This window comes from Gopherus flavomarginatus, chromosome 2 (genome assembly GCF_025201925.1).
Source record: "Gopherus flavomarginatus isolate rGopFla2 chromosome 2, rGopFla2.mat.asm, whole genome shotgun sequence".
NCBI lineage: Eukaryota > Metazoa > Chordata > Testudines > Testudinidae > Gopherus > Gopherus flavomarginatus.
In genome coordinates this window covers 91,105,206-91,120,129 of record NC_066618.1, presented here as the reverse complement: position 1 = coordinate 91,120,129, position 14,924 = coordinate 91,105,206, and the positions used below count along the sequence as shown (strand labels likewise).

The window sequence follows — 14,924 nt, the reverse complement described above, 5'->3', positions numbered from 1 at the left end:
ATGCTGTCAGACACCCACTATGAAAAACTCCAAAAACTACTTCTTTCCACTCCATCTTTTATCTGACTTTTCCTTAAAAATAAATTAACACAGAAGATATATAAAACTTGCTAATCACTCTACAATTTTGGCAGGAAGTTAGAAAAAAGTTCCCATCCAACACCAAAAAAGGAGATATAACTGTAAATATATATGGCATTTCAAGCTCTGTTCTCATTTCCATGACATAAGTAAAAGGGATAACAAACGTGAAAGGTTTCCTGAAATTTGTTGCTACTGTTTTAAGTGTTACAGTTTGAGCTAAGCACAATACCTTTACTGTGACTGAAGGAACTGCCTCCACTCTCACCTCACTGTCAATGGCTTGCTGTGAAGAAAAAGATGAAAATGGAGCAAATGCTGTATCACACATGAATGAGTGAACACAATGAATGCAGTATTATCCTCCCACCAGCAACTAGCTAAATAGTGAGTTAACTGTAAAGAACTTATCACTCTGATGACAGATTGAAATACACAAAATAGATTTCTGGGCCCCTTCTTTAGAAAAGACAAAATTCCTGTTTAAAACTGCCCACAAAAAGGATAAGCAACAGTCATGAATATTTTGTATATAAAAAGCTAATACATTTTGATATGTATTTGAATATTTGGAACTGTTTTGTCTGGCATGGTTCCTTCTACTGTGAGTTTATTCAAATTGTGGAAACTCCTTGTGTTATTCAGTAAGGAGAGGCGACTTCCAATCTGCCTAGATATAGTATATATACCACAGCATAGGACATAATACATAATTACCACACAAAATAAAATAGCATACTGTATACATCCTGAATTTCAGAGAGAAAGCGAGAGAGAGAGAGAGAGAGAAAAGGCTTTTTATTGGTGTTTCTTACTTCTATTTCAATAAACAACCATGTCCACAGCAAAAGTTAGCTTGACTCTATAGTGCAATATTATTTTTATATATGTATGTGTATGTGTGTATACACACACACAAAAGAATCCTTACAAAACTAAACCATACTGAAAGGCGATTATACTAATATATACTGTAGGAGATTATATCTTCATATGGTAAAAGGTTAAGTAAAACAATGCTTTCTGCCAGAATAAACAAGATACATTGTCTGCTACTGTCCCATCCTCCTCCTCTCCCCAACCTATGCATTGGGATTCACTAGCAGTGTCCCTAGTGCACATGCAGAATTCCCCCCCAAAAAAAAAAAAAATCAATGGGGCTCCCTCTGGATGCAAGGATCCAAAAGGTGCTAGATTTCGATATGTTTCCTTTTTTTCTTCCCATGTAGTTCCTTATTGCATTTTCACCCTGTATAACTGCAGTGAGAATCACCATGAAACCCTTTTCCTCACATGAACCTAAGGCCTGGTCTACACTACGCGTTTAAACCAATTTTAGCAGCGTTAAACCGATTTAACCCTGCACCCATCCACACAATGAGGCCCTTTATATCAATATAAAGGGCTCTTTAAATCGGTTTCTGTACTCCTCCCCAACGAGGGGAGTAGCGCTAAAATCGGTATTACCATATCGGATTAGGGTTAGTGTGGCCGCAAATCGATGGTATTGGCCTCCAGGCGGTATCCCACAGTGCACCACTGTGACTGCTCTGGACAGCAATCTGAACTCGGATGCAGTGGCTAGGTAGATAGGAAAAGCCCCGCAAACTTTTGAATTTCATTTCCTGTTTGCCCAGCGTGGAGCTCTGATCAGCATGGGTGGCGATGCAGTCCCAAATCCTAAAAGAGCTCCAGCATGGACCGTGCGGGAGATACTGGATCTGATCGCTGTATGGGGAGACAAATCTGTTCTATCAGAGCTCCGTTACGGAAGACGAAATGCCAAAGCATTTGAAAAAAATCTCCAGGCTATGATACAGAGTCCACAGCACAGTGCTGCATGACAAGCGTAACGGAAAGCCAAAGAATCAAATGGATGCTCATGGTGGGAGGGAGAGGGTACTGAGGACTCCAGCTATCCCACAATCCCCAGCAGTCTCCGAAAAGTATTTGCATTCTTGGCTGAGCTCCCAATGCCTGTAGGGTCAAACACATTGTCCGGGGTGGTTCAAGGTACAGCTCGTTAATTTACCTCTCTGCCCTCCCGTGAAAGAAAAGGGAAAAAAATCGTTTCTTGACTTTTTTCAATGTCACCCTATGTCTACTGCATGCTGCTGGTAGACGCGATGCTGCGGCCGTGAACAGCAGTATCCTCTCCCCTCCCCGGTAGCACACGGTACAAAATGACTGCTATCCATCGTCATCATCAGCCCGTGAGTGCTCCTGGCTGGCCACAGGTGAGGTACGCCGGGGGCGCCTGGGTAAAAATAGGAATGACTCCCTGTCATTCCCAGTAGATGGGACAGAACGGCTGGTAACCGTCCTCATCATAGCAACTGGGGGCTGAGCTCCATCAGCGCCCTCCCTTTCATGTCTAAAGAAAAGATTCTGTACTCCCTGGACGATCATAGCAGCGGCATGCTGGGCTCCTCTCCCCCACACCATTTAATGTCCTGCCTGGACTATCATAGCAGCTGGAGGCTGCCTCCCCCTCATTTTATCTCACTAACAAGTCAGTGTTTCTTATTCCTGCATTCTTTATTACTTCATCACACAAATGGGGGGACACTGCAACGGTAGCCCAGGAGGGTTGGGGAAGCAGGGAAACAACGGGTGGGGTTGTTGCAGGGGCATTCCCTAGAATGGCATGTAGCTCATCATTTGTGTGGGATCTGACATGGAGCGGCTGTGCTCTCTGGTTCTCTGGTACACTGGTTCTCTAGTACACTTGCACCATATTCTAGGCAGGACTGACTATTTTTAGATACCATAAAGGAAGGATTGACTCAGGGAGTTGTTCCCATTTTTGTCTTTGCGCCCCCAGCCGACCTCAGCCTGGGGCACCCATGATAGTAGCAGACGGTACAGAACGACTGATAACCGTCATCTCATCGCCAATTTACAATGGCATAGCAGACGGTACAGAACAACTGATAACCGTCTCTGCTATCTTGCAAAGGCAAATGAATGCTGCTGTGTAGCACTGCAGTACCACGTCTGTTAGCAACATCCAGTAGACATACAGTGACAATAAAAAAAAGTTGAACAGGCTCCATGGTTGCCGTGCTATGGCGTCTGCCAGGGCAATCCAGGGAAAAAGGGGGCAAAATGATCGTCTGCCGTTGCTTTCATGGAGGAAGGATTGAGTGACGACATCTACCCAGAATCACCTGCGACACTGTTTTTGCACCATCATGCATTGGGGTCTCAACCCAGAATTCCAATGGGAGGGGGAGACTGCGGGAACTATGGGATAGCTACAGGATAGCTACTCTCAGTGCAACGCTACAGAAATCGACGCTAGCCTTGGACCATGGACGCACACCACCGAATTAATGTGCTTAGTGTGGCTGCGTACACTCTACTTTATACAATCTGTTTTACAAAACCGGTTTATGTAAAATCGGAATAATCCCGTAGTGCAGACATACCCTAAGACCTACAACTGCCTCCAAGACCATCCTCAATATCCCAGCTCTCTTTGCAGGAGAAGGTTGAAGCAGCTCAGTTTGCATCCATAAGGCTACGTGCATCAGTGCAACGACATGACAGTTTTCTATTGACCTAAGGAATCCCAAATCTGCAAGGCTATTACCACAACAAGGCAAGACCAGGCTGCCAGATCTCTGTCCTCTTTTCTGCACTAATATGTCTTTCCTATGGACAACTGCTAAGATATAAAGAAACAGAAAGTACGTTGCTTAGCATATATTAATAATCTAATAAAACATTTTTCATAAATAATATGACAGTTATACCTCTAATTATAAGTATTAAAAATGCAGTTCCATTTATATTTTTCAAATAGCAAGTAATCCCAGTAAACATAGTTTTGCAGAAACACATAGCCCAGAAATGACTAGTTAACAGCTGTTTTGGCACAGCATTATACATGTTCTGAGAGGTTTATATATTAAATTTTTAATAGGAAAAAATAAAATTGAACATAAGAGATTTCAGTAGGCTGAAACACTACAACAATACAAGATGACTGATTTACTTCTGTATATGTTAAACTGCACTGCAGCATCACAGAAGTTAGAATGGCAAAGGTCCATGAGGCCATCTTGCCAATCTCTCTGCCAAAGCAGGATCACTGCCTACAAGATATTTGTGAATGCTTTGTGCAGTATAGTTTCAAATGATCCATGTAATGGGGCTTCTACTATTTCTCTTCAGACCATTAACAGTTTCTCTTCAGACTACTAACATACTATAATAGAGCTCACCACTAGGAAATTATTCCAGAAACTCATCTTAACATTTTCCTTTGCTCAGTTTCATCCAATTTCTAAAGGCTAAGATAGAAAGAAACAGTTGTTTTAATTAAAACTATTACTCAAAGTGCAATGTATTGACATCTTTGCATCAAATACAACAAGATCAGTTACACAAGCTAACACACATTAGTATATCGTGCATCTGAGGTGGTTTTAACTATATTTTAGGGTTTTGTAAAAAACAAACTGGGATGCTTTCCAAGCCAAAAAGTGGATCTGTTTCCCCCCCCCCTTAATTATAGAAAATAAGTGAATAGCTATATTTGGCAACATTCTTCAATGCCTCATTCATATCTGTGGGAATGCAGATAAAAGTTACCAGTACTATTTTATTCAATAAGGATCCATATACATTAGTGCAGACCCTGCGTAATCAATCCCTCTACAGCCAAAAAGGCTTGTTGACAAATGCACATATTCAATTTCTTCACATAAATACCATTCCTCAAAGCCTATCCATGAGTCTTACCATCTGCACTTCGGCATAAAAAAGTATCAATTCAAGCAAACCTACAAAAAGAATGCAACCCAAAGTAACCAGTGCATAGTGAACACAAGCAACTTGAAATGCTGTTCAACTTGCTATTACAAAGACAGCCTTTCAAAATTGTACATGCCCTCTTGTCTGCAGCAAATCATATTTATTTAATCACTTTTCTTTTTAGACTTATAACAAGAAGAATATCTTTAGTTGATTGCAATGTCATCATCACAGTAAAAGGAAAGCAAGAAGACTTTGCACCTGGACTCATGAATTCTCATGAGAAGGCTGTAAAGGCAGAAATACAATAACCTAATATAACTGAAAAGGCAGGAAAGAACTTCGTATTTTTGTTAACTACAAAGTAACAAAAAATTACTAAGATGTTGGCTGTCATGTTGTATACCTTCAGTTGTCACTATATTATAAACGTGATCTAAGACAGGTTTCCTATCTGGTTTATGCTTAAATGGGTTGAGACACCATATCTTATTCTGTAGCTGGATGTAGCAGTTTGTCATAGATGTCTAAGTGTGATATTAATTAGATTCAAAGCCTGCAGTCATCTGAGGACACATTTGGTACTCTATCGTGCTGGGGGAAGGGTAAAGTACTAGCTTACTAGTTGTGCAGCAGCATGATGATTTTCCTGCTGTACCTAATGTTCAACACAGGGAGGTGTTCAGCTATTGCACCTACCAACAGTCCACAGTCCCAAGGGGTCGTCATCTTTCAGCTAAGGTGAGTGGCCAGCTGCCTAGTGTTCACAGTGACATCACCAACATTCTAGCCAGGGTAATATACTGTTCATTTTTAAAAGAGCACCAGCATCTACCAACTATGCATTTACACATACATCCCATCTAGACTCACTCCTGACATCCTTTCCTGGCTGGTGGCATTATGGAAACAGAAGGCACTCAGAGAAATATCCCTGCTCCTGGGATTTGAAAAGGCAGATTTGTAATAACTTTGGAACACATGTGGATTTCCAAGCCCCTCACCACACCTTCTAGATCTGGATTGGTCTGTTACACAAGACGGTCCAAATATTGCTTCACATATATTTAGACTATGTCTACGGAGCCTACTAATTAATTTGTGAGCTTTAAAAAGCTTCTCATGGGTCAGCAAATTCCCATCTGTAAATGAAGATGATTTGGAATTATTCTGGTAGGACTAGTATTTCCCACCCTGAAAAGTGCATAGTTGTATGGCCTGATGACTTTTTTTTTTTGGCCGGGGGGGGTGGGGGGCTGGAAGTGTGAGCACCTGTGGCTTCCACTGAAGTCAGTGGGAGCTGCAGGTACTCAACGCATGTGAAAAGTAGGTAATTAATATAAAAGGACAATTTGGGTTTTCATGTTTATTTCCTCTCAGTAACCTCTGGATCAAATGTGCTTATTTTATAAGTAAAACTGACTAAAATTTGTGAACTCTCTAGCTAATGCATTATCACCTGCAATAAAGATTCTGCAGATCCAATTCTGCCCTAAGTTACATCTGTGTAGCCTCACAGTCTTCCCATTTTGCCATCATTTATATCTGTGAACAATGGAGCTCACTGAAGATCATGGTGTAATAGAAGAAAGAATTTGGCAACTGAAATATAGTTAATTCTGTAGATGTTGTGGAAGCCAGAATAGGATCCATCTCTCTCTCCCCCCTAGCTGTGCTGTTCTTGCAGCGCTAACTGCAGTAATAAAAAGATGTGATAGCTACTAACCAGACTAAATTCATACAGAACTCAGATTTATTGAATATGGCATTATCTATTTATATTTTGTAGTAACTTGTCAGAGTAGAACCACATTTTAAAGTGCAAGACTATGGTCTCTGCCCTAGCTTTACAGGTTTAGTTTTGGTCATGTGATATAAATGAAGACCAAAACTAGATGCCAAACTGCTCCCTTGTGTGGTTTCTCTGCAACTGTATTAAACTTCCACTGGGAGTCTTTGTACAGCACAAAGTAAATATCAAGTGGGTCATAAAGTGACCTTGGTTATGATCTGTTTAGTTTCATAACATAGGACAAAATACAAGTTTTTACAACATTCTGTCAAAAGTTGCAAATAGATTAATATTGTCATTTTTATATAGTTTGCAACATTGTTTATTTTTTCAAAAATTAGTAAGCAGTTGAACTCACTTGGCTACAACAATTTATACTGTACATTCCTTTCCCAGTTTTCCCATCCGTAAACTAGCAGCAGCACTCACCCATCTATCTCATATGGAGGATTGTGAGGATTAATATCTGTACAGTGCTAGGAATATCTAAATCACTATTATTATTAATATTGTAATATTACCAATTTATTTTTAATGTCTGAGCGTAAGATAATTTCCTTGTCTGTATTTGTATTACTGGGCATTCCCCAAATATGTGAGCTGAAGTCATACAAATCATTCTATGGGTCAAATTCTCTTCTCATTCATTATTGCAATAACGTAAGACCACTAACATAAATTGCTGTTTCAGAGACGTAACAGAGAATAAAACTGGTTTTGTAAGACTTTCCTATTTATAAATTTACTTACAGATACTACATCCAAGTCAGGTGAAACTTCTGCCGTGATTCTCAAATCATCGTAATCTTTTTCAGATTTGGGCAAAATATCTGCCAGAAGAAAAGAAAAGACAACCAACCTTACTTTAATAGATTGTGCGCAGTTATATTCCCAAAAGCAATTTCTACAGTGAATGGCACAAAACAAAGTGCACTTTTGTTTTTTAATTAAATGTTCCCAAAGTAGAACCTGCAGGAAAAAGCTCATCGGCAAAAATGTAGACTTCAGAGACATCCCAAGTGCACTTCTTCCCAATCAAGTAGAAATCTATAAAGGTGACGTGTTTGAAGTCCACAAGACTGCCCTGACAGTACTGCTCAGAAAGCTGGATGTTCCAGTTCACTAACAATAATGCTTGCAGTTCACAGGAAAATATTCTGTTATTTTGAGGTAAGAGGAAAAAAAGTCTGTAAAAAAAAAATGTATTCATGGACTGTCTGAATGTACCACCAAGCAAACCTTCCTGTTTTCTAGCATTCACATCAGTATCTATTTATTTAATCTTGGATCTCTTTACTAGATTGCCTTATTTTCATGGATGGCAAATGGTTTAGATACATCTCATAACAGATATTTCAACAACCACCTTAACTCCAATCATCAAGGATTATAAAAAGACAGTAAAGACTTAAAATATTTGTTTCATCACATACATTGCTAGTGTATCTGTGATGGGTTGGACCCTGCTTCTGAAATGCCACCTGATATACTGGGATTTCACTGAGCCTGCAGGCTCCACTAGCCTGGGCTCCTTCTCCCTGTTTTACTGAATTAGGCTCTCCGGCCTCTGGCAGCACGCACACGCGCACACACACACACACACACACAGAGGGACGCACCAGCTGTAGAATCAGAGTCTGCAAACAGCTCTCTATGAGAAGACTCAGCTAGGAAATCACTCAGCACTCAAGTGCAGCTCTCCTCTGGAAAGTACACACAAAATAAAATTGTCTTGAGCTGTAGAGAAATCTATACAACGTAAGTTCATAAATTTACCCCCTCCCTCAATGTGGAGGAAGATATGCACAACTTCTTCCCCTCCTCCCCAGTTAGAAACTGCCCAAACTGGGTTCAGTAACAAACAAAAAGAAGTTTATTAACTATAAATGGAAGATTTTAAGTGATTACAAGGGATAGCAAACAGAACAAAGCAGATTACCAAGCAAATAAAACAAAAAATGTATACAAAGCTTAAGATCTTAAGGAGACTGGTTCCAAGAAATAATTTCTCACCCTAACTGTTGTTTTAGGCAAGTTGCAGAGTTTCTGTAGCTTAGAGTTCCAGTTATTTCTCTTTACAGACTAGACTCCTGTCTTGATCTGGACTCAGCCTTTGCCCTTCCCACCACTCCGTTCCTTTGTCTCTTCAGGTACTTTCAGCACTCTTTCTTCTTGGGCAGGAAGGCAATAGAGAAAAATCCTGTTTTCCTTATTCCCCTGCCTTACATATGATTCACATAAGGCAGGAATCTTTTGTTTCGCAGTCTTGACCTCCCCCTCCTTTTAGTAGAAAATTACTAGAAGTCCAAAATGATGTTAGTGCCAGGTGACAGGACCACCTGACCTGGTAGTATCACAGCTACATGCCAGGACGCCTTCACAGTCTTATTGTTTCTTCCTAACGGTTCATTAAGGCTCATGGCCTGTTGTTTGGGGGGGCATTTCACACCCAGTTTTAATTGTTACATAGTCAATATTCCTAACTTTAGATACATGCATACACATTGGATAATCACATTTAGTAAATTATAACCTTTCCAGTGATACCTTAAAATACCCATCTTGCATGAAATATATCGCAGTTACGGCATATCCATATCATAACCATATTTCCATAAAGAATATGGGGTGTAATGACATAATATATGACCAACGAAATACTGGAAAAAGGCAAAGAAGGAGTACAAGAAAGAAGAAAGCAGTGAAAAGTGATGCAGGGAAAGATAAATGAAGAGAGGTTGAAGACCTAGCAGTTGAGTCTGAAGCTGCTGCTACGATAGGAAGTCACAGAACCATTTACAAAGCAATTATAACCCAGTGTGGAAATTTCAGAATAGGAAATGGGCCAATAAAAAGGAAAGACGAAAAAGTGCTTACAACTGAGACAGAAATGTAAAGTACATGGGAAGAGCATTTCAAAGAAATCTCTAATAGATCCAGCCCCATTTTAGCACCAGACTTCAATGAAATATGCAAATCTGAGCACCTTCACATTAACTTTAGTCTAGAAAGGTGTCAGGAGTACAGTCCACAATCAAGAAGCTGAAAAGTAACAAAGAGACAAGTGATGATCAAATCAGAACAGAGACGCTAAAAGCATTTGATACCACCACCTTAACGAAATTGACAGCGCTGTGCAATGAAGTCTTGGAAAAAGAGACCCCCTTCTGATCAGTTGAAACATGGAATCATTGTCAGAATATCAAAAAGGGTGATTTTACTAACAACTGGAGGAGTCACATAACCCTTTGTTGTAGGAAAAGCCTTTTGCAGTGTGGTACTGCACAGATTGACAGAGGCAATGGACACAAAGCTTTGAGGAGAATAATAGGCTGCATTCAGTCCTACAGGACTCCAGCTAAAGTCATCAACATCATCAAGGACATGTACAGAAATGCCAAGTGCCTGTAACGGTGAACAATCGGATAACAAAATATTTCAACATGGACACTGGCGTGAAACAGTGCTGCCTATTATCATTGCTGTTGTGTAGGATTGCCACAGACTGGGTAATGAAGAAGTATATAGTATTAACAACATAATAACTGGTATAAGGTGGAAAGATGGCAAATGTCTAGAAGACAGACTTTGCTGACAATATTGTAGTACTGAGTGACACCCTCAAAAAGTTACAAGTAAAGACAAACAACCTGGCAAAAACAGGCCACACAGAGGGTTCAAAATTAGTTATGCTAAAACAACATCCTTGAAAGACAGATATCAAGCAATAAGAGAAAGTTACTCAACTCGGGCAGTAACTGAGGTTCTTCGAGATGTGTGTCCCTGTGAGTGCTCGGCTCCACTTCAGGGTCAGTGTGTCCTGGCACTGTCGATCCGAGATTTATGGTAGCAGCGTCTGCACGGGTCACACGTTTGCAGTAGGCGTCTCATGGTGCCGTTGGTGCCGCGTTTAGCACACACGACCTGAGCCCTCCAGTTCTTCTCTACCACAGAGTCCAAATTGTGAACTCTGTAATGGAGGGAAGGAGGGCAGGTAGTATAGCACCCACAGGGGGACACATCTCAAAGAACCTCAGTTACTGCACAAGGTGAGTAACCGTCTCCTCTTTAGTTTAGCTGATCGCCATATTTGGGGTTGAGAAGGAATTTTCTCCAGGGCAGACTGGCAGAGGCCCTGGGGTTTTTTTGCCTTTCTCTGCAGCATGGGGCAAGGGTCACTTGTTGGAGGATCCTCTGCACCTTGAAGTCTTTAAATCACAAGTTGAGGACTTCAATAGCTCAGACATAGGTTAGGGGTTTGATAGAGGAGTGGGTGGCTGAGATTCTGTGACCTGCATTGTGCAGACTAGACGATCATAATGGTCCCTGTAGCCTGATTTAGGGTGTACTAATAATATTCATTTGTATAATATGGGAATTTAATGTATTAATTTTATCTTATTTTATTAATAATATTAATCTTTAATATTAAGTAATATGGGTCTTAGGCCGCCAATCTGTTTGATCAGAAGATAAAAGTTCTTGTCATGAATCAGGCTCCACAGAATTTACAAAGGACCCTTGGAAGTATGACAGGAAGCTCACACTGAGTTAGATGTAGTAAAAGACTTTTTATTAAAATCAATAATAGTAAGTATATAATAATCATAGTTAAATAATAATAATGGTAGTAGCGCTGTGGAGGACGTCAAGTTTTTCTTGATACCAGGAGGAGAATCTCTTCTATTTTTGAAGGTAAGTATTATGTGTGGCACTTTCCTGCTGTTTAATAACACGCATTTAACTTATTCCAAGCAGGCTACTTTGCCATGATGGAACCATGTAGGAGCCATGACTGTAGGTGGAATTTCTCCGGATTTGGGTGAAGAGTGAGACCGTTGTTCTGAAACAGCAGATCCAGACAATGCGGGAGAGCTCAAGGGGGCGCATATCACCATCAGCATCAGGTGAGGGTACCATGCTTATCTGGGCCATGTAGGGATTATGAGGATAACCTTGGCCTTGTCTGTTCGTATCTTGAGTATCACACGTGATATCATTGGAATCTGTGGGAAAGTGTCCGTGAGTTGTGCATCCCATGTGATGAGAAAGGCATCCCCCAGTGAATGGGGTCCAATCCCCACTCTCAAGTAGAACACTGCACATTTGCTGTTTGTTGGGGATGCGAACAAGTCAATGATGAGAGTTCCCCACCGGCTAAAAATAGAGAGCAAAACTCTTCCATTCATTTCCCATTTGTGGTCTCGAGAGAAGTACTTGGTTAGCATGTCCGCCATCAGGTTCTGACAGCTGGGAAGGTAAGAAGCCAAAATGTTTAATGTTGTATATGCACCAGTTCCACAGTTTCATGGCTTCAGTGCACAGCAAGTAAGATGGAGCGCCCCCTTGTCGACTGATGTAAAACATGCAGTCAATGTTGTCGGTCATGATGCGAATGGATTCATTCTTATGGTAGGAAGTGTCTGCAGGTGTCGCGGACTACACATAGTTCTAGTAGATTTCTTGTGTAACTGAGTCTCCGCAGGAAACCATTTGCCTTGAACTATGCACAGGTGCATATGGGAGCCCCAACCTATCAGCGAGGCCTGTCAGGATTACTATTGAGGGGGGTTCCTGTTGGAACGATATACCCATGCATATATTTTCTGGTCTTGTCCATCAATGGAGAGAGAGTCCAGGACAGGGGATGGTACTGTAAGTTGTTTGTGCAGGCTGTGCTTTCTGGGTATGTATACCGAGCTCAGCCAGCTCCGTAGGCAGTGCGTATGTACTCTTGCATGTTATCTCATGAACGTTGTGGTTGCCATGTATCCTAGCAAAAACAACAAGGAATCTGGTGGCACCTTAAAGACTAACAGATTTATTTGGGCATAAGCTTTCATGGGTAAAAAACCCACTTCTTCAGATGCATGGAGTGAAAATTACAGATGCAGGCATTATTATACTGACACATGAAGAGAAGGGAGTTACTTCACAAGTGGGGAACCAGTGTTGACAGGGCCATCAGTGCCGACATGGTTTTCGCAGCCAGCGCCAACTGCAATATCGGTGCTGGGGTGGACAAATGATGCCTAAAGAGATGCTTGGCACTGGTCCCTTATGGGTGAATTCGGTGCTGTGCAGGAGGCATGTTGACATCTGTGCCTCAACACCATTTCCTTCACTCGGGACTTGTCGAAGCCCGGAGTTTCATAGGCGCTCCACCAAGCATGTGTCAGCATCAGCAGTAGCAAACTGGCAGGAGACTGCCTATTTTTCCACAATGCTTTCTGAGGAGATGTCTGTGCACTCTTCCTCGGTATGTTAGAAGGCGACATGTTTCCTGTCTCTGTGGCGGTGGGCGGAGAGCCTGGAAAGGAGGTCCACTGGTCTAGTTGGGGAGGTTTCTCCATCAGTATCATTTTCAAGCAGAGATCTTGGTCACATTAGGCTCTTGTGTTCAGATTACTTCAATGGGTACATTTTTGCAGGATATGCATCTCCCCAAGACATCAGACACATAAAGAGTATCCATCCGAAAAGGGCATTACTTTGCGGCAAAGCCGCAATCGTTTAAAGATTGGGGAGCCAGGTATCTCTGACGGTTAACTGACCCCGGAGCAGGGAGGGTAAACTGGGAAAGTAAACTTTTTTTTTCCCTTAAAACTATCACTAACACTAACTATAACTTGTAAAAGATTAACTAATTATTTAAGCGTCTATCTTTTTTAAAGGTCTGGCGAGAGTAACGAACACTGCCCCTGAGCTCTGTCTTCAGCCGAGGATAGTTGAGAAGAAACTGGAGGGCTCAGGTCGTGCACACGGTAGATGCGGCACCAACAGCACTGCAAGACACCTACTGCGCATGTGCGACCCACATGGACACTGCTACCATAAATCTCCAATCGACGGCACCAGGATGCACCGACACTTAAAGTGGAGCATCCCCAGGGACAGCAGTCTAAGTCACATTAGAAGCCAAACATATCAAGAATGTAGAATAGTTCAGCACCATATTGGCCAATGGAGATCTCAGAAAGGAAATGACATCAAGACACCCACTGCATTTTTTAAACTTAATAGTGTACAGAAATCAAAGACATATAACATCAGAACAAAAGAGAATTTTCAATTCAAACATAACCTCAGTGCTAACATGTGGCTGCAAAAGCTGGAGATCTACCAAAACATAAGACAGAAAACTAGACACCTTCAAAAATAAGTGCCTAGGAAAGATTCTGGGAATTGGTTGGAAAGACTTCATTACCAATGGAGAGATCCATGAAATCACCAACCATAAGCTCATTTCCACCAGAATCAGAAGGAAGCACTGGACATATTTGGGGCATGCACTCAAGATCCCAACACACAGACTCTCAAATGAAGCTGTCAAGTGGAAACCAACTGATGTGAGGAAGTGAGAATGCCCAAAAGAAACCTTAAGAAGAACTTTTAGCAGGGAGGGCAAAATAATCTAATCACGACACCACAGAGCAGATGGAAGAAGCAGCAAATGACAGAGAGGAATGCAACAGACGAGTTTCTGCCCTGTGTACCAACATTTGCACAAAAGGGATGTAGTAATAAATAATAATGTACAGTATGAAACTGTAAGCAGATTAACATGCATAGTAAGTTTTAAGAGTAAAAAGAAGGCATTTTAAATTGCAGCAACTTTAAAGTGGTGAGAGCCCTAATTTTTTATAAAGTAATTTTAACTCCTAACTCTTCAAAGTATTTACTTGTATCTTTCTCAGAATTACTTTTATTTCCTCATAGTAAGTCTATTTAAAAAAAAATAGGATGCATATCTTCCTAAATAACAAAAAATGAAACCTTCGCGTAACAGGAAAAAAATATATATAACCTTAAATATGGGGTATCTATCAATACTTCCACAATCCTGCAAAAACTAACATCTAGAGTGTATAAACGTTTCAAATGTACTCCAAATTAAATGTGATCACCTGATCCACTTCACTGACAATATAGTCTAGAGAAAAAGATTTTGGTGGGGAAAGGAGCATCAATTCAATTTTCATGTTCATTTTTTAGAGCCAATAGGAGATATCACATTCAAGTCCTTTCTTTATCTAGGCGAGGAAAAGAGCACCGAAGAAGTCTTCCAACTCTCTTCTGAAAGTAGAACTCAAGTATGTCCTATAGTGACCACTTGTATAGATAAAAGCACAGTTCATTCACTATGATTATTCAATTCTCTTTGCTAAGATTTCTAACAACATTAATCTTAGTGCCCATTGTGATGGTGAAAATTTTATCATATGGTCATCTGTGCACTAGGAACTGGACTGAGACCATCAAGTCCACGTCACACAGAACATCAAGCAGC

The 14,924-nt window shown here is 40.9% G+C and overlaps 1 protein-coding gene across 7 annotated transcripts in view; it reads right to left on the bottom strand.

Annotated features, from left to right (window-relative positions):
* The window catches only part of BBS9 (Bardet-Biedl syndrome 9), a 487,370-nt gene that overhangs the window by 380,094 nt on the left and 92,352 nt on the right, over positions 1–14,924 (bottom strand). For all 7 annotated transcript variants that reach the window (XM_050937932.1, XM_050937931.1, XM_050937937.1 and 4 more), the window contains 2 exons: positions 7,385–7,464; positions 314–367 (listed from right to left, as the gene is read on the bottom strand). In XM_050937932.1, coding sequence (XP_050793889.1) covers positions 314–367; positions 7,385–7,464 — 134 coding nt within the window. The remainder of the gene's footprint in view (positions 1–313; positions 368–7,384; positions 7,465–14,924) is intronic.